A 23869-nucleotide genomic window follows, 5' to 3' on the forward strand; every position below is an offset into this window, starting at 1 on the left:
GGTTTTTCCATCAGAATGTGTGGATCATTTTGTCTAATTGTGTTGGAATGCGTGTGCTTTTATTCTTCTAAGAGGCTGCCGGCACAACTGATGAGACTAATTGTCTTTGTAATTCTGCTGGTAGGGGTTGTAATTTGAGTTTGTATGGTGCAACAGTTTAAAAACTATTTGAATCAGTCATTCAGCCCAAACAAATAACTGGACGCATCTCAAGCATGACTGTTAATGAATGCATGAAGTTTCTGCTTATTTAGATTTTGTTCATCCTCAACAGTGATCCTCTGTGATTTGTTTAGACTTCATAAAATGATTGTGTCGATAAGATTTGTAATGCATTTGTTGTTAAATGAGTGATAAGTGTTCAACAACCTTGTATTTTTGTTTGTTTTTTATGATCCTGTCCACAGTTTCAGCTCCAGATGTTTGACATAGTCTGCAGTACATCATGGGCCAGTCGGGATAAGTGCTGTGAGCTTCCAGGCTTGGTAAGACCCGACCAGTCGGTATTTTATACAATATATTCGTTTTATACAATCAGCATTTTTTTTGTATAAGCCACACTCTAATCAGCTTACATTAATACTGCAGTTCTGTCATTGGTGAAATATCAGACTTTTAACCCCTAAATAAAAGAAATGTAAAACTCAAATATACATTGAAGACCAATCAGCCCCCACACTTAGTGTTTGTTATTGATGTACCCCTTATCTGGGGACCATCATCACCCTGGGCGTCTTTCCACCACTTTTTGTCATGGCTAAAATGAAATAGCTTTATGAAATGGCTTGTAGCAGGAATGTGTCTAATAAAGGTTTAACAAACAAAAATGTTCCTGCTTCTGAAATACATCCACTGGCATGCTACAAATTTAGTTTATTAAAATAAAGAGATATATGAGAGTGGATTTGAACCTCAGGCCAACAGCACTGACCCACTGATTTATCCTCTGCATCAAAATCTCTAGATTAATACTATTCATAAGCTTAACCATATATTTGATTAAGACATAATGTTAAAAAACGAATCTACTTGAACTATCAAAAATGTTGGTGTGGCATATGCAAAGATAAAATTATCAAATTAAATGTCGCAACTTCTGGCTGTCCCTGCAAATAACTGTGTAATGGAAATAAAAACAATGTTAAATGTGCTCATTGTGTATCGGGTGTTTATTATTTTCTGTAATGTATTCTTAGCATTTCAGTTACTTGGAAATGAGTAAAAACTCCATATAATAGTTAAAAAACATTCAATGTTTATGCAAAAAAAAAAAAAAAAAAAATAGGAAAAAAGGGTAATAATGTACATCAAATTGAAACGTTGAGTCTAAAAACCAACACTCATGTAATACATAAAGCTAATAAAATGTCCATAAGAAACCTTATATAATTGGATATAACTGTTTATTAAGGTTCTCTGCTGTGATGGATGGTTTTATGGCCTGTTGGTACTGTATGTCATAGAGTACTTTGGATGCCTTAGCGATATTACTCTTTGTTCAATCCATGCATCATTTACTGTATATAATGCTGAAAAAAATGTTCTCTAAGTGATCCCCAACTGGCCATTTCGGCAGTCGTCCCTAACTTTAAAGATCCATGACCACTCTACAAATAATTCAATTATGTAGTCTTGTAGCAGATGAATAGACTTTGTACCTCCACGGGTAGGAAGAACAATATCTTCAGATCGCTTTCTGCATTTGTGCACTTGCGAATAAATGACTTGAGGGAATTGCACAGACACCCTTGGTTGACGTGGAACAACATAAAGTTCTGTTAGATACATACAGAGGAAATAGTCCTCCGTTTGAAATGGTGTACGACATGTTGTTTTGTTTTTGCTTTCCTCAGAGAGTAGAAGAGGACTGTCCTGCCATGCCCCATGCCTGCACCTGTGCCCAGGATAGCAAAGGACCACCTGGACCCTCAGGACCCCCGGTAAAACCAGTGGTTTCGCTTCTCACTAACGCATCCGCCATCTTGGAACAGTCAAAATGTCATCACTCGCAATAAAAATCAATGAGTTTTCCAAGATGTCACAACATTGCACAGGCTCTGGGTGTAAAAACCACCAAGATTATACCATACTTTAGCTGGCAACTTCACACTTGTACTCTAGTACAAAAGCTAGCAGTTTAGGACTTTGTGTAATACATAGACATTTAAAAAAGCATCTGTATATATAGTGCATTGCAACAAAAACTGCTGGGATTTGTGACTTTCATGACCACATGACAATGATTAGCCTCCAGGAATATCCCAGGTTTGGGTGTCTTTCTCAAAAGGCAGAACGGTAAAGGATCTTTATGAAACCAGCAACTTTTCAAGCCTTAACGAAAAACAGAGAATGTGTTAAGAAGGAACATGAAGATATTAAAGATATATAACGAAACAGGGAGACTGTTTAAGAGATTGAGAAAAGACCTAGCATTAGATTGCTCAATTCAGCCAATGCTGCAGGTTGAACTCAATATGGCGGGAACAAATAAATGAGCTCATTTGGAAGGCAGCATCGTGTGCACCCTGAGGGAAAATGTATTTCTGAGGCCTCGAAAAGGCCATGGTATATAAACAGCAGCTCTTTCGAGAAAGTCATTACGAGGCGATCGATTTATCAAAACCGATTAGTCCACTCCTGTCCTGTCTGCATTCATAGATTCCCCCATCCATACAAACCCATTTCCATGAACAAGAAGTGGTTGCAAGGAAAGCGATTGTATTTCAGTTCTGTATATATTATTGCTGCATCTTGATATTAATATTACTGTCATGCGTTCTTAAGTCTTTCCTACAGTAAGATTACACCGGCTGCTCAAATGAATCGAAAGTGTCCTGTTGAGTCATCACATGCATCTTATAGATGAATATTTATACTTGCATGTTCTAGCCTTCCACCGTCAACAGCAGGTTTTGTTAAGTGTGTTTTGAGCAAGCTCATGAATCAAATTTGCCGTAGCCTTCAGTGATAAGAACTACCTTATTGCAGCCATGGCCATTGGGGATGCAATTAAAGTAAACACAGGAAAAGGAAGACGTGCAAACAGGGTTAAATTACTAGCAGTTGCCTGCAGCAGTGGGGGCAAGAGTTTATGAGGGTCAGACGCAGGTGGGATATGGTGTGAACCAGTTCAAGGATTCTGCAGGCATATTCCATCTAATATTTTTGAACTAGCCAGTTTAGCAGTGTTTGAAACACTTAGATGAGGAAAATGGTTTGGTTTTACAAATACACAGTAACAATGTTCTGAAATCTAGTGAGCTGCCCACATAAGAAATATTTCCATAATATGCTCAAAAAGACAAATTAAATGCATTAATTAAAATTCTTTCATCATTTACTCAGCCAAATGTCATTCACTTACCCATGTCATGTCACTTTCTTTAGATTTTTTTGTCCTATAATAAGTCAAAGGGCTGTTTTAACCACATTTGACCTTCTTCGAAGCGACAAGTTCAGTGAAATTATCTATTCACAGTGTTTATTTCATTTAAAAAACATAAAAGTATCAATACAAATATTTCAGTGCCATTAAAAAAATTCACCCAAAATTTGTTTACATGTATTTTTGTAAGAGCAGTGGTTCTCTTAAAGGCCCCCAATTTTCCAACATGACGTTTCCAGTTGTTTGTGATTTACTGAATAAGAATTCATTTTAAGTATTTACAAATATTTTACTGACAATTTCTGCCTGACGAAATATATTGGTGTGGCCAGAAAAATGTATATTCATTCTAAGATTTTTCAGGTTTAAAAATCACAGTATTAAAATTTGGCTACCTCTATACAGGTTTTTCAAGACCGAGTTAATCCTGGTTTTTCAAAGAAAAAAAGATTTTCAGATGTTTTTGGATCATTTTAGAGCTTGTTTTATGCTATTCATCAATTTTTTAAGTCATCCTGAGGCCTCCTTGGAGGTTTGCTGAAAGCATTGGAACAGTTAGTGACAGTGTTTAAAATTGCTTTCTTGACACATGCCCCAGCTCTGGTCACTAGGAAAACGTATTTTCTTATCCTGAGTCTTTCAATTTGTGTTTATCTAATTGTGTATGTCTGACTCTAAGGGCGGTCCTGGTATCAGAGGTTCAAGAGGAGATCGTGGGGAGCCAGGCTTGACGGTAAAGTACACATTATGTATCCCATATGCAGAGCCACCCAGAGTTGTCATTATTTCCCAAAAGAATAGATACTTGACAAGAGCTTAAATCTGGGAATCTACAAATACGCACAATGCATGTGCCTCCATGTTGTTTTTGGAGGGTCCGAGTGAGTGAATCTCACCCTCTTGCTCTGGTTTTTCTGAGAGCTCGCTTTGTTTTTTGTGTCTCTCTGTCCAACTGTAGTTTCCTGTAGAGTAAAGTCCATCCAGATGTGTGTGTGTCCATGTACAGAATACATCATGCTCCAGTACAAATAAAGCCATGCTGGGGCAGACATAATTTCATTTCACGCACCAAAGTTTTATGTAAACTTGGTCCAAATTACCGCCACTAAGAGGTGTGTCACAAGCTAGACTGTGACGAGGGTCTTTTGCTTCATCGATTATTGCATTCCTGATGGAGAAGGAGACTGCCGGGCATTCACACTTTGTTTCAGCAGCCCGGCTGGTGGTAGGCATAAAATGTTGCATAATTATAGTGAGGAAATTAAACCCAGCAATGAAAACCATGATGATTTTATAATGGGGTTACATTTATTAAGATAATGTCCTAACTTTATTTTCAAGGGGGCTCAAGGGCCACCTGGTGAGATTGGACCTCCAGGACCGCAGGGGCCACCGGGTCCTCAGGGGCCAAATGGACTGTCCATTCAGGGGTCACCGGTAAGCTGAATACTGAATACTGGGTGTGTTCTGCATAGTTTGTTTCATTATTTTTATTAATTTTGCCCTTTTCTTTTTACAATTCCTCTCTCCTCAGGGGGCTCCAGGAGAGAAAGGAGAGAAGGGTGAAATTGGTCTGCCAGGTCCTCAGGTACGGGGAAATATATCACCTGCTTGTCTCATCAGCACTTCTTGACAGCTTCATAACACCCACGCAGTCTCTCATTAGCTAACCTCATCCCCTCCGTCAGGGAGCTAGAATTATCACTGTCTTGCGAGTGTCTGTGTATGGTTGTAGCTTGTTAAGTCTGTATCTGCAGCTTATCCTAAATTTAAGAAAATAGTTTAATATGAATAAATTTATGCATACACGGATAACGTTCCTCATTTGGCAACCTAATAGAATCAACTTGTCCCTTTAGGAAATACTGGTTACAAAAAAGGGGGGTATTGTTGGGCCACAACCAATCCAGCCAAATTATCTACTATCCCTACCCGTCCCCTTCCCGAATTTGAAAGCAAAAGTTGCAAAACAAAAGCGAGCGCATTCTAAAGCAATTTCACAAGCTTTCATGAGAGTGAGGGATTGCACACTTTCGAATGGTCAAACATGGGGGTTGGAATATTATTCCACCAGCAAGGAACATTGAATGAAAATGTTCTTAGAAGTGATTTTGTTCTGTAATGTTACCACGAGGCATCACTCACTTACAGACTTCATGCTTCTGGAGGGAATGTAGACTTAAGATAAGGAATAACGTGGGCTCTCTTAGGCTCGTTGAAGACTAGTCGTGTTGCTGCATTCTGAATCAATTGTAGAGGTTTGATTATACATGATGGAAGTCCAGCCAGAAGAGTACTGCAATAGTCCAGCCTAGAAATGGCAAATGTGCTGTTGTTTATATGAAGAAAAGGAGAGGTCCAAGAACTGATCCTTGAGGAACCCCCCTCCAGGCAAGCCCCGAAAGACCATGTGAGGTTTAGTATTCGAACCAGAGAAGTGGAATTTCTGTGATGTCCAGCGATGAGAGAGTGGACAGATGGATCTGATGATTGATGGTGTCAAAAGCAGCAGATAGATCCAGGAAAATGAGAACTTTCGCAATCTGCAGAGCTTCAATGACAACAGTAGTCTCAGACAAATGACCCCTTTTGAAACATGACTGATCAGCTACTGTAGTTAATCTGTGGAAGGAAAGATGATACCTGGTGGAAAACAACTTATTCACGTGTTTTCGCTGTGAATGGGAGGAGAGAGACAGGTCTGTAACTTTCTACAAATGAAGTGTTTAGTGTAGGTTTTTAAGCACTGGGGTTAACCGAGGGTGTTTGAATGTGGTGGAGAAAATGCCTGTGAGAAGAGATATGTTGAGGATATGTGTGAGTGCTTGTTAGAAGTGTAGAAGAAATAGCTTGTAGAAGGTGTGCGGGGATGGGATCTAGAGGGCATGATGTAGGATGGAGAGGAGAAGTTCAGAAACTGCTGCCTCTGTGAGAGGAGAGGAGACCGCTGGTTGTAGATGTTGTTGGTCTGAGTTCCTGCATATGTTGAGCTAAAAACTGATTGCTGATGGTTATAGTTTTGTGTTTGAAAAAACAAGATTGGCAAAACCATCAGCTGTTAAAGACGTGTTGGGGGGTTGGTTCCAGTGGAGATAGTTTTGAAGTTTGAATATTATGAAGTTTGCATGTGGTTGTTGATCTTGTTGTGAAAATAAGAAGTTCTGGCAGTGTGGACCTTGACAGAAAATATGAAAGCAGAGACTGATACATACTCAGGTCAGCTGGATCTTTTTATTTGCACCATTTTCTCTCTGCATCCCTGAGTTTGGTCCAGTGTTCACAGAGAACATCGGATAACCAGGGGTTGGAGGGAGTAGCACTCGCTTGCTTAGAGGAGAGAGGACAGATATAGAATAGACTAGAAGATAAATGGGAGCATAAAGTGTCTGAAGCACAATTCACCTTCAGTGATGAGAATTGTGTGGGAGATGGAAGAGAGCATGAGACAATAAGTAAGGTAAGGTGGGAGGGAGAATGAGAGAATATGTTTCGCCTGAATGCAACTGGCACACAAGAAGTAAATTGTAAGTGTAAATGAAGAAATGATAAGAAGTGTGCAGAGGCTTCACTAAAATGTTTTCTGTGATACATGTGTATACATGTGCATGTGTAAATGAGGTTGAGTACCTGTGGGGGTAGGCTGTGCCAGATCAAATGAGGCTAGGTGAGAGTGGAATGTTATGAAAGATTTATATTTCAAATAAATGCTTTTGCTAAACTTTCCATTCATCAAAGAATCTTAAAAAAGGAATCATGGTTTTCACAAAAATATTAAGTAGAATCACTGTTTTCAACATTGATAATAATTGATAACATTGATAATGTTTCTTCAGCATCAATGTAACTGGAATATTGGTGAGCATGAGAGACTTCTTTCAAAAGCATGAAAAAAAGAAAGAAAAAAAATCTTACGGACCCAAAAACATTTCAAAGGTAGTGAACACTGGAAAACCAAATCCAGACAAGCAACTCTTTCTGCTCATTTGAGTCCATCACATGCCACTGTCTAATAATAATAAAGCATTATTGACATGAAAATTGTCATTTGAAAATCTTATTTGAGGGAGAATCTAATTGTCTAAACTCAAAAGGCACTTCTATGCAGGCAGGATGGAATTTATAGTTTTGCCTCAAGCTGATGTCTTAGACTTTTATGCTTCTATAGCCTCTTTCACAAGCTTGTGAAAACTCTGCCTTTTATGCGAATCTTTTTAGATTTCTGCTGAAAGTGTCACCAAAAGGCTTCTAAAACATTCACAGTGACAGTTCCATTTGTTGAAGAATAGCTGTTTGATGTGAAGGCAATGACAACCACTCAGGAAAAATCCCCTAGAGTTCTCCAGGGTGATGAAAAGAACATCCTGGCTTTTCCAGTGGACAGAGTACAAACACACACACAGACATGTGTTCCTCAGTCTTCCGGTATAGAAGTCTTGGCTTGAGATGGATATCATTCTTTAAGCAGAGAGGCTATCTGCACACTCGCTTCGATTAGCAGCATGTATTGAGTTCTTTCAGAGTAATGTTGGCAGTAAGGAGGAAGTGCTCTTTGCCGTACTGCTGTACAGACGCCCCGTAGTTCTCACTCAGGGCTAATCTATCCTGTCAGCCTGTGAATTATATTCATTGGCTGCTGGTTGCCAGTCCTCCATATCATGTGCTGCATCTCTTCCTCTGTCTGTCTCTGCCGCTGGAGCTGAGAGCCCTGTATATAATACTGTTAAGTGTGCCCTCACACACAGTTTCAGAATTACGAGTCCACTTGTGATGAAACCAAGGCCATTTTAGTGTGTGTGTGTGGTGCTGATATATGGGGTGATGTTGAATTGTTGAATTTAACTTTTTGATTCGTAAAACTGTAGCTGAAGCTATGAAATATCGTATCATTATGAAAAGGAAGGCAATTTCATCTAAATTAATGTGTATGTATGTGTCTACCTGGAGATGAGCAGGCATTTTCAGTTCACACTCTATAGGAGCTGAATGGCAGGTTTGTGCAGGGGGTTGTGGGATTGTTATAAGAGAGTCAGCCATAAAAAGCAGAGAAATGCAAAAACTTTATGCAAATGAGAAGCAAAAAAATGCTAATCGCCGAGGTGGAGGCTGAGACATCAGTGGTGGTAGATGTTAGTCCTGGTGTCAAATGATGTTTATTAAACATAATTAAAGGATGGTTCACCCAAAAAAATGCAATTCTACTCACCATGACGTAATTCCAAACCTGTCTGACTTTACACAGTTTAACACAGTTTACTCTTTTTTTTTGCCCATACAATGAAAGTCAATGGGTTCCATACAATTTAAGTCAATGAACTAGAATTAATTTTCAATCCGGGGACAAAAATACTGTTCTTCAAGAGATCCCACAGGTGTTTGGTTGCCAACACAAATCTTGAAGGACTAGCCTACAGTTTATGTTCTTTTATGTAAGATATCATAGCAGAGAAGCTCTTCAAATCACAATGACTCAGACCACACAAACTGTCCTCACTTTCGATTACCTCGTCAGCCTTGAGATTGAGCACTTAGATAATGTCAATATTAATTGGATACATTCTGTGTATGCAGACGACAACGTGAAACAATAGAGCCGAACATTTATTACTCAGCAAAGGCCACACTTGTGTCTATCATTGAAATAAACAAGTTGTCTTATTTATTTACTTTCAGGGTGTACCAGGTGCCAGTGGAGGACCAGGCCGAGATGGACCTCCAGGACAGAGAGTAAGCATTTTTCTTAACTCAATTTAAACTATATTGTTGTTTGGTTATGATGTGAATAAATCAGATAAGCTTAGGAACCTACCATTAGAAATGACTTGTAATATTCAGGGTTGTCAATCAGTTCTGAAAATGGTTTTATAGAAGGTGCACAAATACAAATGTAAAATACCATCACCACCATCAATACTAAAATGAACACTAAACGCTAACAATAAAAATGCAATAAACATTAATTTCACAACATAAGATGAAACCTAAAACCCTACATGTGTACATAACTGATAAGAAAAATCAAAGCAAAAATAAATGGGTTAAATGGAACCCATCAAATGCGAGAGAATTCTGAGAATGTAAAATTTTAACTATAAATAATAAGAAGACTTATTACTCATCAGTAACAAACTAACAGGATTTAGACAGTAAAAATTTCACAGTCTTTTACCGTCTAAATTATGCAGGTTTTTTGTGTAATTTTTCATTTTATTTATTAGTTAATAGTCATATTTTTTGTAGTTTACATTTTAAAGCATTCAATCAATCAAGATAATTGTTTGTGATTTATTTATTACATTTTTTAATAAACAGACAAACAGACATTCAGTCACGTCTCACTGTTTTTAGCATCTGTTAAAAATGCATATGGAGACCCTTGTGTGCTTTTTGCGTTTTTGGCACTCCATCCTGCATGAACAGCTCCTCACTCATTCTGTGCTGCCTCCCTGTGTTGCTTGCTAAGGGAGCTGGGACGATCCCCTGCAGAACTGGCAGACATACACCTTGCATTTAAGTGGTACTTCAATCTTCCGTTGTAAGGAAATTTGCTTACGAATGGAATTTACATATGGGTCAGGGGGCATAAATTGTTAATTTGCGTTAATTTTGTGTTAATGCATTCATTTGTAAAGAACAGTTTTTTGAATAATTAATTCATGATTAATGCTTTTAATGCATGAGTTAACTTGAGTGATATTATTAAGTAAACACAATTTCAGTCATGCCGTGTAAGAACGATTCCACATGGGCGGCTCATCAAATGAAGCTTATGTGTTTTTCTGTGTCAGATCTGATTATGCTGAAGGAGGCCCTGACTCACAGATTCAGTTTACAGGACTGCTAGTCAATAACACCACAAACTGAACTAATCAGATCTATCCCGCTAGACTGTCATAATAAGCGCTCAGCGTGTTTGTTTTTGTTATCGATTTTGTTCCTAGTCTCCAAACCAAATTAAGCAACTTGTGAACAAAGCCATACTTGACATTTCAGAATCACACACGTGATTCACAGATCCTTAAAATTATTTTGGTATCAGCTCACATGCAACACATGAAATATAATTGCCTCCTTGTTTATGTGTTGTTTATGCTGCATGTGTTGTCACAGATACAGATGTGTTCAATATTGGCTTTCCCACAAGAGAGGAATCACATATATGTATATGGGCCTATACAGATTAAATGCCAAAAAAACGAAAAAAGGCACTCTACACTTATTCTCTGAACTGGAATGAAAAATATGCATGAGGTGGTTATTCGATTACCATTCCCAAAGCTGTGTGGTGTAATTAAATGTTAATGTCTTAGTGAGAGAGTGCAAGTTCACCATCCCTGTTTAGTAATGAGCAGTCTGAGTGGAAATGTTTGAACAAATCTGTCAGTTTGCGTCAGAAAAAGACAAACAAGGAGCACAAACGGTGGTGTTCAGACCACACTGCTGCTTGCTGAGCTGATTTAAAGCAGGTTGAGGGATAAATCTGCTGTGGTTTCATACACAGTAACTCACTATGACAGTTTAACAAAGAAAGCAGATGTTTGGCTTTGAACTTATGATTATCTACAAACATACCATTTGTAAAAGAGTATTATTACAGTTCCAAGGTTAACTAATGGGTTGTTTTATCTGTAAGTGGCACACAATGAAGTGCTAAAGAGAGTATTCAATACTTCTGTGATTTTCACATACAAGTAGACTTCGTGGAGACACTGGAACAATTGAACAAAGCATGGCGAGTATAAATAGGAGACATTTCTAGATTGACACCAGGTTCAAATTTGGGCTGTAATGGACAAAGCAAAGAGGTGTTTATAGCTCGCTTCCACCATGACTCCTTCTTGAGGGAGGTTCTTATCCATCTCAACACACACATAGTGCGAGAGAAAAACTTTTGTGACCCCGAGCACTCATATGGGATTGCATACACTAGAACTATTCTGAGACTTTATGCTCTTGAAGTGTGGCACTCCAAATGTATGTTACACTTGAGGCGTTTTAAATGTTACATCGTTTTCCCTTTCCTCCACTGGCCTGTTTCCCAAAAGAGCCTGATATTTAGGGCAATGAGGCATGTTCAGTGGAAGAACACAGTGTTGGATCACTGGCTAAAACAAAACAGCCAGAACCGTATTATACAATTTGTGCAGACAGATCTGACAGTAAGTTGTTGTTGAGTCTCTATCCCCTACTGAGGTACTTAAGGTGCATCCCAGCATTCAACAATAAAACAGTAGTGGAATGAATGTTCAAGAGGAGTTTGTTCTACCACATGGCGGTAGAGTTAGAACACATGACCACCTGTTCTGTTACTTTGCTGTTAACATTTGTGGGTCTGGTCTTTTGCATTGAAATCGTTGGCTGTTGAACTGTTCCAAGAGGTTCATGCTGCCAGTGTACGGGGGTCAGCCAGAGTTGAACATATGCTGTTCGTTTAGTGAGTCACTGATAGATTCAGTGAGTTTCATTAGGCTGATTCAAACTGTGATTCATTTGAGTCATTTGAGTCATTTGTTTGTGAATCAGACTAGACTCGCACAATACAAACTCACATTCACAACTCTGAAGAAAAGCTGTAGAGGAAGCACTGATGGAGTCATAATGTGTTATCTTCATTTCTACTTACCGTTTCTTAGATTTCCCTTATGAGAATTGGGACTTCTGCATTTTATGATTTCATACAATGTGCTAAAAGAAGATTATTAAGATATTAAACAAAGCATTGTGATTATCAAAAATTATTTTGTTTTAGGGCCTACCGGGTAATGATGGACCCCAGGGACGACAGGGCCCTCCAGGACCAATGGTTTGTAATACGATAAAATCACTATTTGAGTCTTTCTGAGACTTGGTCATGAACCTTTTGTCCTCTCAATATCTCATTTTAGGGAAGCCCTGGAGCACCTGGGGCTCCAGGACCAAGTGGATCCCCAGGGCAAATTGGTGATCAGGGGCCACCTGTGAGTATTGCATTACAGCCATGTTAAACGAACTAAACTCAACTGTAGATTTCTGATCGTGACATTAGCTTACTAATATTTAAGTCTGCGCTCCTCTATTTAAGCGTGAGGTAAAGTGTTCGGCTCAGTTCTATAAATGTGGTTTTGTGGCGTTCTTGTTCTCATTCTGGCAGATTGTCCTACTGCTGTATCCCTCTCTTTAGTGTCAGACTCCAGCATTATTCTCAATGAAGTACCAGACCACCCAGAACCAGACCAGAATAAAAAAAAATAATACTTTGAAGTCATGAAGCAAATTGGTTCTTTGGTTCCATCCTCAACAAATATAAAATATACTTAATCAATATACTTGATAAGACCAGCATGTTTTGGTGGTAGTGTTCCCATTCCCACTTCTCAACTAGATCAACCAACAAGCCTACCTTGGCAGGGCTACAGGGCAAAAGCCAGGGTTTTAGGATGCTTTACAACTTTTATCATTGTTGCAGTTCCAGCAGAAAAATCTTTACTGTTGAGCTTTGCCTTAGTGAAACATATTTGCCTGAAAGGCCAGCTTCAGTGGCCAACCAGGTTTTGCTGGTAAACAGAATGATTATAATGGTCCTCCAGCTAGACCAGAGGTGTCCAGTCCTGCTCCTGAAGGACAAATGTCCTGCTGAGTTTAGCTCAAGCCCACACCAGCACACTTGCCAAGAAGTTTCTAGATTGGCTGGTTCAAGTGTGTTTGAGATAAACTTTGCTGGATAGTGGCCATCCAGGAGCAGTCTGGACACCCTCGAGCTAAAGTAGCATCAAACCTGCACTAACTTGCCTGATCTATTCAGCAGGGAGAATTCTGCTTAGAGGGTCCACTTGTGTAGAAGCTAGAAATCCACCTAAAGTATTTATCATGAAGAGTCACTTTATTCATGGCTTGAAATCACTTATGAATGCTGGAGCAGACTGCTCCATATCAGATTCTATATATCATACAGACTGATGTGCACAAGCTCACTTGCAGTTCAGTTTTAACCCACAAAGATCTACCTTATATAAGTCCGACTGGTCAGAGAGAGAGCTACAAACTAAGAGACCTGTTATTGTTTGCACAAAGCCTTTGACTGAAATGTTTGTTTCTCATTTGTATATCAGAAGCACATAAGGGATTCTGAATTAACGTCAGTCTCTATGAGTTTCCTGCTGAGTGATGCCTATATTTAAGTTGGAGCACTATTGCATTTTGTTCTCATAGATTTGTAAAGTAGAACCATATGCTTCAGCGCAGTCGTTGAAAAACATCTGCAGAGCTCGATTGCTGTGTAACCTCTCAACACAGATTTGAAACCTGTACGTCTATCTTTTCATAAGCCCTGGAAGAGCGATTGTCAGTAAGATGACAAGTTTATGACCAATTGTGGGCCAGTTTATGGAAGCAGGGCTTTGTTAATTCTACTACAATATAGATATAGAGCCATACCCTCCAGCTCCGATGTGTGAAATTACATGCAGTACTTTAAACTATGATCATATTCTCACAGTCTGGCACAACCACATATCCTCAGGATGAGTCCCAATGCACCCCAGAGCTCCCAGAGAGACCGTCCCAGGGTTACATCTCATTTTTACCCAGATGTTATGATATCAGAATTGTTTAGCAGCCATGGTGCTCTAGCCACAAATCCTGGCCAACACATTAGGTCAGCGACACATCCATTTTATGTATTTGGCTCATGCATTTCATCCGTGATCGATTCGGTCCACTCTTATATTCAAATCCCCCCTCCCCAAACAGTCGTTATTGCCTTTGTGTTTCTTTTTTGTCCTTTTCTTCCCAGTGTATTCAGATACATTTGTCTTCACTCCCTATTTCTCTTTTTGCAGGGGCCTTCCGGCACCAAAGGTGAACGAGGAGAGAGAGTGAGTCTCCAATCTGCATCTAAACTGTCACGGAGCATAGATTGGGGTGGTGGCATGTGGCACTCGAGTGGTGCACATAATGACGGTTTATCAGCGGCAGGATTAAGAGGCTTGCTGACAGGCCTCTTGATAAAAGTCACAGCAGCAGTGCTGAATTATAGCTCCTTTTTCTTTTTCACACTCTCTCTGAATGCTTAAAGGTTTTTTAATTCAGTCGCCGCGGGAGCATTAAAAGTGGCACAGGTGTAGCTAAAGCTGTTTATCAAGCCTCACAGTCAGACTCGCTCCAGAGCTTCCATACAACAATATATTTGTCTTTTTATTCTTCAATTCTGATTTCTCCAATGCCGTGGTACCGGTCACCACAATAAGGGTGTGTGGAGAGTGTTAAATTGGGTGAATTAAACACCCACGTTGTACAGGCTATTACATATTAGGAATAGCCGCCCTTTAAAGCAACTAAAGCTTATTTGTTTGTTGGAGATTTTGTCACAGCAGCTTGTGGTCTTAATCCAGGCTGTACAATTGCTGTGCTAGTGGCTTGGACAATTTACCAGCACAGAGTGCGGTCAAAATAGATTTATGCACCTATTTATTTATCATTTTCAATAGTATTGCATGCAACAAAGTAGTTATGTTTAAAGTACTTCTCTTTAATATTAAGTTAAATGTGCACTAATCGTAATGTGACTTATAACTGCAAACATGTTAAGCTAAATAATGCCGCTCCAGAACTGTCCATTTTCCCCTTATCAGCGCACAACATTTATATAATTCCTTATTTTTTGCTCATCCTCGGGAAACTGTCCAGGCTTTGAGAGATATTAGATTATCTTCCCTTTTTAATGATAGTCTCAGTTTTTGTTGCTCTCTCTTTTTATGTGCCCATCATAGAATAAACAGAATACATCATACTGTTCAAGTTCAAGTTCTTACATCTGACGAAGATCAGTTTCTTTGTTGTAGCTTTCCTAGTTCATAACTTTCACACAGTGCCTATGGGTTAAAATGATTATAATATTTAACTGAATCCCCTGTTGTTTGTTTCTGAAGGGTGACATGCAGTCTCAGGCCGCCGTCCGTGCCATAGCGCGACAAGTTTGTGAACAGCTAATACAGAGTGAGTTGAGAATGTGTATATTTTGTGTACATATAATATTTGAACAAGTATTTGATTTGACACTATTTTACCAAACTCATAAATCACATGAAGTTGTCTAACCCCCGTTGACTCCCTAAGTGAATTTCTTTTTTTTTTTTACTTCCCCCTCAGGTCACTTGTCTCGCTACAACTCTATTTTGAACCAGATTCCCAGTCAGTCTGTTTCAGTACGAACAGTACCAGGTCCACCGGGTGAGTCTGGTCGGCCAGGACCTCCGGGGCCACAGGGAGAGCAGGGTTCCCCTGGCAGACCAGGATTCCCTGGAGCCAGTGGGCAAAATGGCCGCCCAGGAGAGAGAGGTAAACATTTTAACACAAGAGATAACCTAATGCACCACTAGATACTGTGTACTGCTGATACAGTATGCATTCTGCAAAAGTACATACACGTGTTTTGAAAAATTAATTAAGTTTTGAAGATTAATTTGTAGAAAATAGTAGCTGAGTTTACGAACTTTTTCAAATAATAGCAAAATTAGTATGTCAGTGGGGGTATTAAATGCATAAGTCAGCTGAAAAGTATATATTGGATTATTTAAGTCTATTATGCATGGTATGGAGCATGATTAGTTAATGGAAGAGATTTTTTGCTCCTGCAGTTTAAGGTTAAGCAGAGATCTTGTAGCTATAATATTATTGCAGATATAGACTTTGACCCCATCCATGATAAATCTTGCTAACATCTTTGGCTGACAGCCCTGGCTAACCTCAATACCACTTGTCATCATAAACAATAAGTAAACTATGAAGTCTTTTTTATGGTTAATGTTAGCAAGCCAAGAACAACTACTTCAAAGATCCCACAAAGCACTGCAAATGCTTTAGTATCTTTAGGATGTAATAGTTGAATAGAGGTTTTGTGTATATTTTCCCTTTTTTATACCAGTGTTGATGTGCAGCACAGTTTATTCATGGTTTTATTGCTTTGTTTATGAAAAAATATGTTGCATAGTAAGCAAATATATATGTATAATTTTTTTATCTTAACCCTTTAACTGCCCCACCAAGAAAAAAGCATTTTTTGTTTGCATTTCTTATCTCCTTATGTCATTAGTTACCACACTCAATGTATTTTTTTTCAACACGTCCCATAATTTTTAAAACATTAGCTTAGCTTTTCTACGTTTACCATAAAGTGACAAATCAACCATTTGGTTGAGCACGTTTTTGAAAAATTATTGAAAACATACTAAAGTTTTTTCATGGCACCAAGTAAAATAATTTTGTAAAGTTAGGGCTCTTACAGTGTAATATGTCAAAAAAATATGCTTACCTTGCAAAATTTCACCAAAAACAGTTTACATGGCAGGAGTGATTTCTTTCTCTCTGACATCCATCAAAGAAGAAGTGTTGTGACAAATGCTGTTGATTTTTTTTGGCTTAACATACCTCTACCAGATGGTAGAGATGGCTCAATCAGCTTGAATTAAGTTAGGTACTCCTCTCAATAAAATATAGTGACTCAAAATGTGCTCAACCATTTGGTCGAGCGGCAGTTAAAGGGTTAAGTGAAAATTATACTTTCATTTTATAGCTAATTTAGCCTTTGTTGATGGTGAAATAAAGTTGTAAAAACCCCCAAAATTATTATACTGACCTTTAAACATTAAACATTTTGGCTTATGTCAAACGTTTAAAGTATATATTCACTAAAGTAATGTACTGTATGTATGGTGGCTGCACACTGCAACTTAAGAAAAATTTAAAAATTTAAAAAACACCAGCAAATGAAGAAAACATCTTCATTAGTTTGACAAGTGTTGCAAATCATAACACATGCATATAACAAAACACACTGTAAATACTCACAACACATGCATATAACGAAACGTACTGCAAATACTCACAACACATGCATATAACGAAACGCACTGCAAATACTCACAACACATGCATATAACGAAACGCACTGCAAATACTCACAACACATGCATATAACGAAACGCACTGCAAATACTCACAACACATGCATATAACGAAACACACTGCAAATACTCACAACACATGCATATAACGAAACGCGCTGTGCTTGTGTTGTCAAACTGATGAAGATGTTTTCTTCATTTGCTGGTGTTTTTTCAATTTGCATGTGTTTTCTGAAGTTGCAGCGTGTTGAGCTCTCTCGTCCACCATATGTATGGCAAAAAAAAATAAAAAATCCTTAAATATTTTTGATAAATATTAAATCAAGGTTTGAACCAAATCATAAGTATAATTTGACAACAACTAATACATAACAAGTGCTTTTTTCTGCGTTGGTCCAAAGCATTATCATTTTTTTCAGTGCGACTAAAAATGGAAATAAATTCATAAAACATTTGGAACTTTCTGTCTCCTGAATACAACTGTACAGAAATTGCATTAGATCTGCTTGACCTTCCTGCCAAGAGCAACTCTGAGCCAGGGACTTTATCATGAGTGAGTGTCCACACTGTCTTCAGTTAGAAGAGCCCTGACACACAGCCGAAGCTTTCAGCGTGAGATATTTCACCATCACCACTGCTACTCTCATGGATCTGTGCACTCAAACGTTCAGATATCAAGGAGGAACATGCAGGGCATGCTTATGATGCAGTCAGAGCTGCTAATGAGGGAAAACATAGAGGAGATATTTTTCTGTTTATGTTAACATGGGGCCTATAATGATGAATCTCAGTCAGAAGTCTTCTTTTAGATTGTCAGTGTTGTTCAGAGGTGATGAGGATCAGACTGCCTGTGGGGCAAAAAGCTGCTTACATTCAGAGTGTTCAGACCCTTAGAGACAACACTTTGGACAAATGAACCATGGTTCAAGGAAATCTTATTCCCATTCATTTCAAGGTGCTTTTTAGTGTTGTTACAGCATCTACCAGTAGAGGTCAATTGTCATGTTGACCACTCACTGACTGTTCTCAATTCAACTCCTTAAAAAAAGCTAAAAAAAGATACTATTGATAGATTCTGATAGATTTGTGTGAAGAAACAATTGTGATTTAAGTTTTCATTCACATAAATCATTTATTCCCTTCTACTGTAGCCCCTACTGACAGATCAGCCACATAAGACCTGTCACAATGTGTCTTTTAACACCACCCAGGTCTTTTATTTCTTCCCTTATGGTCTCGTAAAGGTGTGAAATAAGTTAAATCACATGGAAAGAGAAGGACACAGCTTCTTCAGATGGGTTTGTAAGTTCTAACAGATCCCTGTCTCTCTTTATCCAGGTCTCCCAGGAGAAAGGGGAGAGAAGGGCAGTCCAGGGATAGGGACACAAGGCCCTCGTGGTCCTCCAGGGCCCCCAGGTGAGAGGCTGTTAAAATGTTACATTTAAGTCAAAATCAATGACTTCTTTGTCCTCAAGCCAACAGTTAAAAAAATGATTTCAATTCAAATGGGAGAAAGTACAGACTACAGGAGTTTCCATTATTAAATGTCGTCTGTCAAAGACAACACAAGCTTGCAAACTTTTAATAACCTCTGCACACATCTTGATCTGCTTTTGATTCCTGTCTAGAATATCAAGCAGATATTGAAACAATATTCGGGTCAGGGAGCAATGTTTTCATATCGATTTTAGCAGTATGGCTGGTCAGTAGACTTTGAAAATGCCACTGCTGGCTCGCTGTTAATCGTGCTTTGATCAATACTCTTCACAAATGAGATTCATTGAAGCAACATAGCTGTAACAGCCAATGCTGTGCACTGGAAAAGACTAAAACTTGTATTTCATGGGATTAGGATTCCAGGTAGGGGTTTCACGAGGCAGATATTAATGGCTGATGTCTTGTCCCACTCAGGGCCTCCTGGAGAAGGTCGGACAGGAAGTCAGGGCTCTCCAGGGAGACCTGGAATTCAAGGCACCTCGGGACGTCCAGGTATCCCTGGTAGCCCTGGTCCTGCCGGACCCCCCGGCTACTGCGATCAGAACTCCTGCCTCAGATACAACGTTGGAGGTAATCCTCTCCTTCTCTTCCTCTCTCTCCCAAACTCCCTCTATCTCTCAAGGTTTCTCAATTTCATTCAAACTTTATTCTATCAGGTACACCCATGGGGTCTCATTCACTAATGATTGTGTAGAAGTGATGTTGCAGTATATGTGAAGAAGAGGTTCTCGGGTGAAATTTGTTCATATTTGGTCTTATGTTGATGAATTCAGATTATTCTAAATGACGGAGCAGTAATTAGAATATTATGTCCACAAGCATTGGCACACTGATATAAAAACAGCTCTAGCCAAATAAACCCTCTACTCCGCTTCCTAAATTTGAATTTGATGGATACTGGATGGCTGGATGGATGGATGGATACTACAGTTGGATTAATGGATGGATGGATACTATAAATAGATGGATTAATGGTTTGCTATGATACAATGCCTTATGATACGATACTATAACACAATGAGACAATACAAATTATGGACGGATGGATGTGACAGACAGATAAATTCTATGCACAGATAGTTGTGTATGCCTACTTAGTGAATAAACCCCAATGAAATCTACATGTAGTTGTCAAGGTAACCGTGAATACTGAAAATCTGAAAGTCAGTTATGGAGTTAGTCTAGTAACAGCATCCCTGACGAGTTCTTATTGAGCTGTGGGTTTAAGACTGCTTCAGGCTTCACCGATAATAATCACCAGACAGTAAACTGATGAGGGAACACACCACACGCTCTTCCATACTGTTATTCTCCACGGCCTTTTGAAGTGCTTCACACATTCTTGCTTGCGAATGCATTTCCATAGCTGCTAATGAATGGCAAACCCATTGCTTTAAACAAGCTGTTGTTCTTAAACGCAGAGATTTTTTTTCGTCCTATTAAACTATAACCCTTCCCAAACTGTTATTCTACTTATCAATTTCTCGTGGAGTGTACTGTAAATGCTATCAACGTTCAAGTGGACTGTGTGCTTACACGTTTTTACTATTTCAGTTTTTTTGATAGGAGAAAGGCCGGATAGAATTGGAGAGCACTCTAGAATTGATTTATCAGATCACAGCCAAGTTTTCTAGTGAACGCCTCACAGATTATGGGGGTTTTGTATTGTGAAAAAAAAAAAAAACCGCTAATGTTCTCTGGGGTTTCTGCCATGTAACGCCATTAAATGACAGTGTAATATTCCACTCAATAGATGAAATACTGCATCAACACTTTTAAGATCTATAAAGGTTATAGCTTAAGCTTTCAGTCAGCATAAAATCTTGCGACACAGCTTAATAGCATTGCAAATTGCTCTGTAACTTATTCAGCCCTCATTCTCTGGGATAATACTTCATTTCAACTGAGAAAATGTAGGTTTTTATGTGTATTGACCAGGTTTTAATGCCTTATTGAGAATCCTTGACTCTCCTTCTGAAATAAAGATGGCAGTTTGGTAGACGAGGTGTTGCATCATGTTGGTTATATCGGGCTCACACTTACTGCAGTGTCTCTTTTCTTTTTTTCAACGGGGCATCACTGTCTCACACCTTCACATGAAGGTCCAGAGCAGTATGAAAATGACTACTGAGAACCAGCACAGAGCCACCTGCTCTTCTCCTCTCTCCCTTCATTTCTTCATCCCCCTGCCAATACCAAAGACTGTGTCTAAGGAAGGTCTCTTCCACACATTCCCAAACTCGATAATCTACGTCCTTGGTTCCCCAACTCTCGAAATGTCACCACCATTGAAGCCCCATGCCTTTTTAACCCTTCTGACTATTGCGCAAACCTCTGTTTTAGTCAGTTTTCAGACAAACTAGAGGTATTTTCAACCTTTTCTAACATTAAAGTTGAGATTTAAAACCCACACTCTTAAAAATAAAGGTTCCAAAATATTGGTTTTCGTAGCAGTGCCATGGAAGATTACATTTAGGTTCTCCAAATAACATTTTGGTGAATAGTTCTTAAAATAATCCTTTTTTTCTTAGTGTAAAAAGTTCATTTGAAAAACCTTTTTACACTATAAAGAACCATTTGTGTAATGGAACCAGTTCCATGGACGTTAAAGGTTCTTCATGGAACCATTGAAGCCAATAAAGAACCTTTAATTTTCAAGAGTTCACGGCTAAATCAATTTATAATACTTTGAGAAAGCCATCCTTACCATTCCCGTTCATCTTAATGTCAGTTGCTTGGCTGGCACATGTCCCCAGAAAGTGTGTGATTTGAAATCTGCCATCTTTGCTCAAAGGTGCTCAATTCTGCAGCCAGATTAGATTTTCGAGCTATAAATACCATCCGACAAAACAATTTAGAGTAGCACAATTATGCTGACTGGAAGGTGCTTTAAGTTCCCTCACTATATTAGCTGTTTAATGAAATATTAACATTCATTCCAAAAGGCCTCAAATGGAGATTCTTTTAGCTAGATGCTGTAGTTTAAACACCTACCAGCAGGGGCTAACTGAACCATGCTAACCAGCTAAACCTCTATCCCTTTGTCTAAACTAAGCTAATCTCAGTAACTCTCTTCCTTTTCTGCCCTTTATCTTTTTGCTGGTTCCTTCTCTCAATAACTCTACGGCTGCTTATTTGGTGGTGGTGACTACAAAAGATGGCAACCGATCTAATTCCCCCATGTTCCCGTAGTACAACAGTTACCCTCCAATCCCTATCAAAACTATGATCCTGCCACCAACTACAACAACGATGAGGAGGAAGAGGACCCTTACGGTGGCTACCGTGCCTACCCTCCTCAGTACTACCAACCCGGTTACCCTGACCCCCATGCGGCCAGGTTTGGCCCCGCCCACCCTGGTGACATGGTGGGGATGAGGTCAGCTGGCACACAACGCTTTTCGCGCAGCACGGCCCAAGAGGGGAGCGTCGACGAGTCGGAAGTGCAAGTGAAGGCTAAATAGCTCAACACACAAAACACTTTTCATCCGAGTATCCTGCAGGATAGGACTGAGGGAAATCCGAAAAGTGCCTGCTATATGCATCTTTATGGGGGTGGGTTTGTGGCGAAGATTAGAAAATGAAACTGTGCCGATATTCATTCAGTGACTTTTCTGTCTGTTTGTGAGGCTGCATGTAGCCAATGAGATGAAAAGCAAGCTCAAACACTGCAAAAATCATTTTCCCAGTCAGTATTGTTTGTCCGGTTGTCCAGTAAAAATATCTAAACCTTCTCAATAAATAAATAAGTATTAATTAATTTACCTGAAGCAAAATGTATTGAATGAATTCCAAATATATTCATTTGGCTGTAAAAAAAGAATAAAATAAAAAATCCTAATTTTCCCAAGGGAAATTTATTCTTCTAATCCCATTTGACTTTTTTTTTTTTTTTTTTCATGTTTCAATCATCAACCTCACTTAATTTAATCTAGATTAATGCTTACAAATCTGACAGTTATAAGAAAAATAAATTTGAAAGTAAAATATCTATTCTTCATAAAACAAGTCCTAATGTCTTACATGATATTGTTCCACAAGCAATTTTTTAGGAAAGATATGTTTAGTGCAAAAACAACAAACGCTGATTAACAAAATGAATTTTGCAGCGCAGTGGTTCTGAATTGTGTATTCCACATCTTTTGTAAATGATAATGGGGGTGTCTGTACAGTTTGTGTATTTTTTTAAAAAGTGCAAATTGGTGATCTACTATGTTACAAATTTCACAGATGTTTACAGCATTTTGCAGTGTTCTGTAACCGGCTATTAAGTTATTTTATTTAGAGAGAGAAAAAAAAATACCTCCGTTGACGCTTTTGATGTTCTTATCACTAGCAGTTATTTATGAGAAGCTGAATTCTTAATCACACTTAAAAAACATCATTGAACCAAACCCATTCTCCTGATTTTTCACTGGTACTTCACATGAACACCCTGTGTACCACCACACATTTTGTCGGGATCGTAATTGTATTGCCAAACATTTATGTGAACATTCTTTACATATGGTCTTTTAATACGAAGTATCATGCAGGGGATGCAGTGAAAGCTTCCAAAGTGTTTTTCTATAAAGGAGCTCAGCATGGCATCTCTTCCTGTCCTGTTCACTGTGAAAGACCTCAATAGTAAGAGTTAGGCCTGTGGTCTACCGTCCTTTCAGAACGAAAGCGGGTGCCAGTGGAAAGACTCATCACCAGACCTTTGAATCTACAAAGTAATTTATTTTTACTTTATTATTTGTTTTTGTAACCAATAAAACCGTACCGCTACAACGACTCGAGATGATGTCTCGTCTGGCCTTTGTGGTTTTCTGTTCTGTGTGCTAACTGATTACCCAAAACGTATTTAAATATTTAATTTTACATTCAAAATAAATTCTCTTTTTAATACACGTTTGGTATAATGAGCCTCAATAACGGAACATGCTCTGAAGTCCCTTCTTCATAAAAATCACATTTTACAAGCAAACTCAATTTTACCTTTACATAAAAAGTGAAACATGATGGTGCCAACATTACAAAAGGCAGCAGTGACTAACAAGGGCGTTTCGTTTCCATCCAAACACAATGCGTTAGACAGACTTCAAAAAGGCCAAAGTAGCATCAGAGG

General features: G+C 38.7%; 1 protein-coding gene across 4 annotated transcripts in view; it reads left to right on the forward strand.

Moving 5' to 3' along the window:
- LOC128031176 (collagen alpha-1(XIV) chain-like) overlaps positions 1-23540 on the forward strand; it is a 103765-nt gene extending 80225 nt beyond the window's left edge. For 2 of the 4 annotated variants that reach the window (XM_052619419.1, XM_052619422.1), the window contains 14 exons: positions 408-485; positions 1854-1940; positions 4065-4118; positions 4727-4822; positions 4920-4973; positions 9056-9109; positions 12132-12185; positions 12268-12339; positions 14200-14235; positions 15289-15355; positions 15509-15697; positions 18601-18678; positions 19174-19329; positions 21952-23540. In XM_052619419.1, the coding sequence (XP_052475379.1) occupies positions 408-485; positions 1854-1940; positions 4065-4118; positions 4727-4822; positions 4920-4973; positions 9056-9109; positions 12132-12185; positions 12268-12339; positions 14200-14235; positions 15289-15355; positions 15509-15697; positions 18601-18678; positions 19174-19329; positions 21952-22223 (1347 nt within the window). In that variant the 3' untranslated portion in view covers positions 22224-23540. Of the gene's footprint in view, positions 1-407; positions 486-1853; positions 1941-4064; positions 4119-4726; positions 4823-4919; positions 4974-9055; positions 9110-12131; positions 12186-12267; positions 12340-14199; positions 14236-15288; positions 15356-15508; positions 15698-18600; positions 18679-19173; positions 19330-20861 lie in introns of all 4 variants that reach the window. The other 2 variants (XM_052619421.1, XM_052619420.1) reach the window with 2 other exon arrangements.
- Positions 23541-23869: the final 329 nt, after the last annotated feature.

This window comes from Carassius gibelio, chromosome A16 (assembly GCF_023724105.1).
Source record: "Carassius gibelio isolate Cgi1373 ecotype wild population from Czech Republic chromosome A16, carGib1.2-hapl.c, whole genome shotgun sequence".
Taxonomy (NCBI): domain Eukaryota; kingdom Metazoa; phylum Chordata; class Actinopteri; order Cypriniformes; family Cyprinidae; genus Carassius; species Carassius gibelio.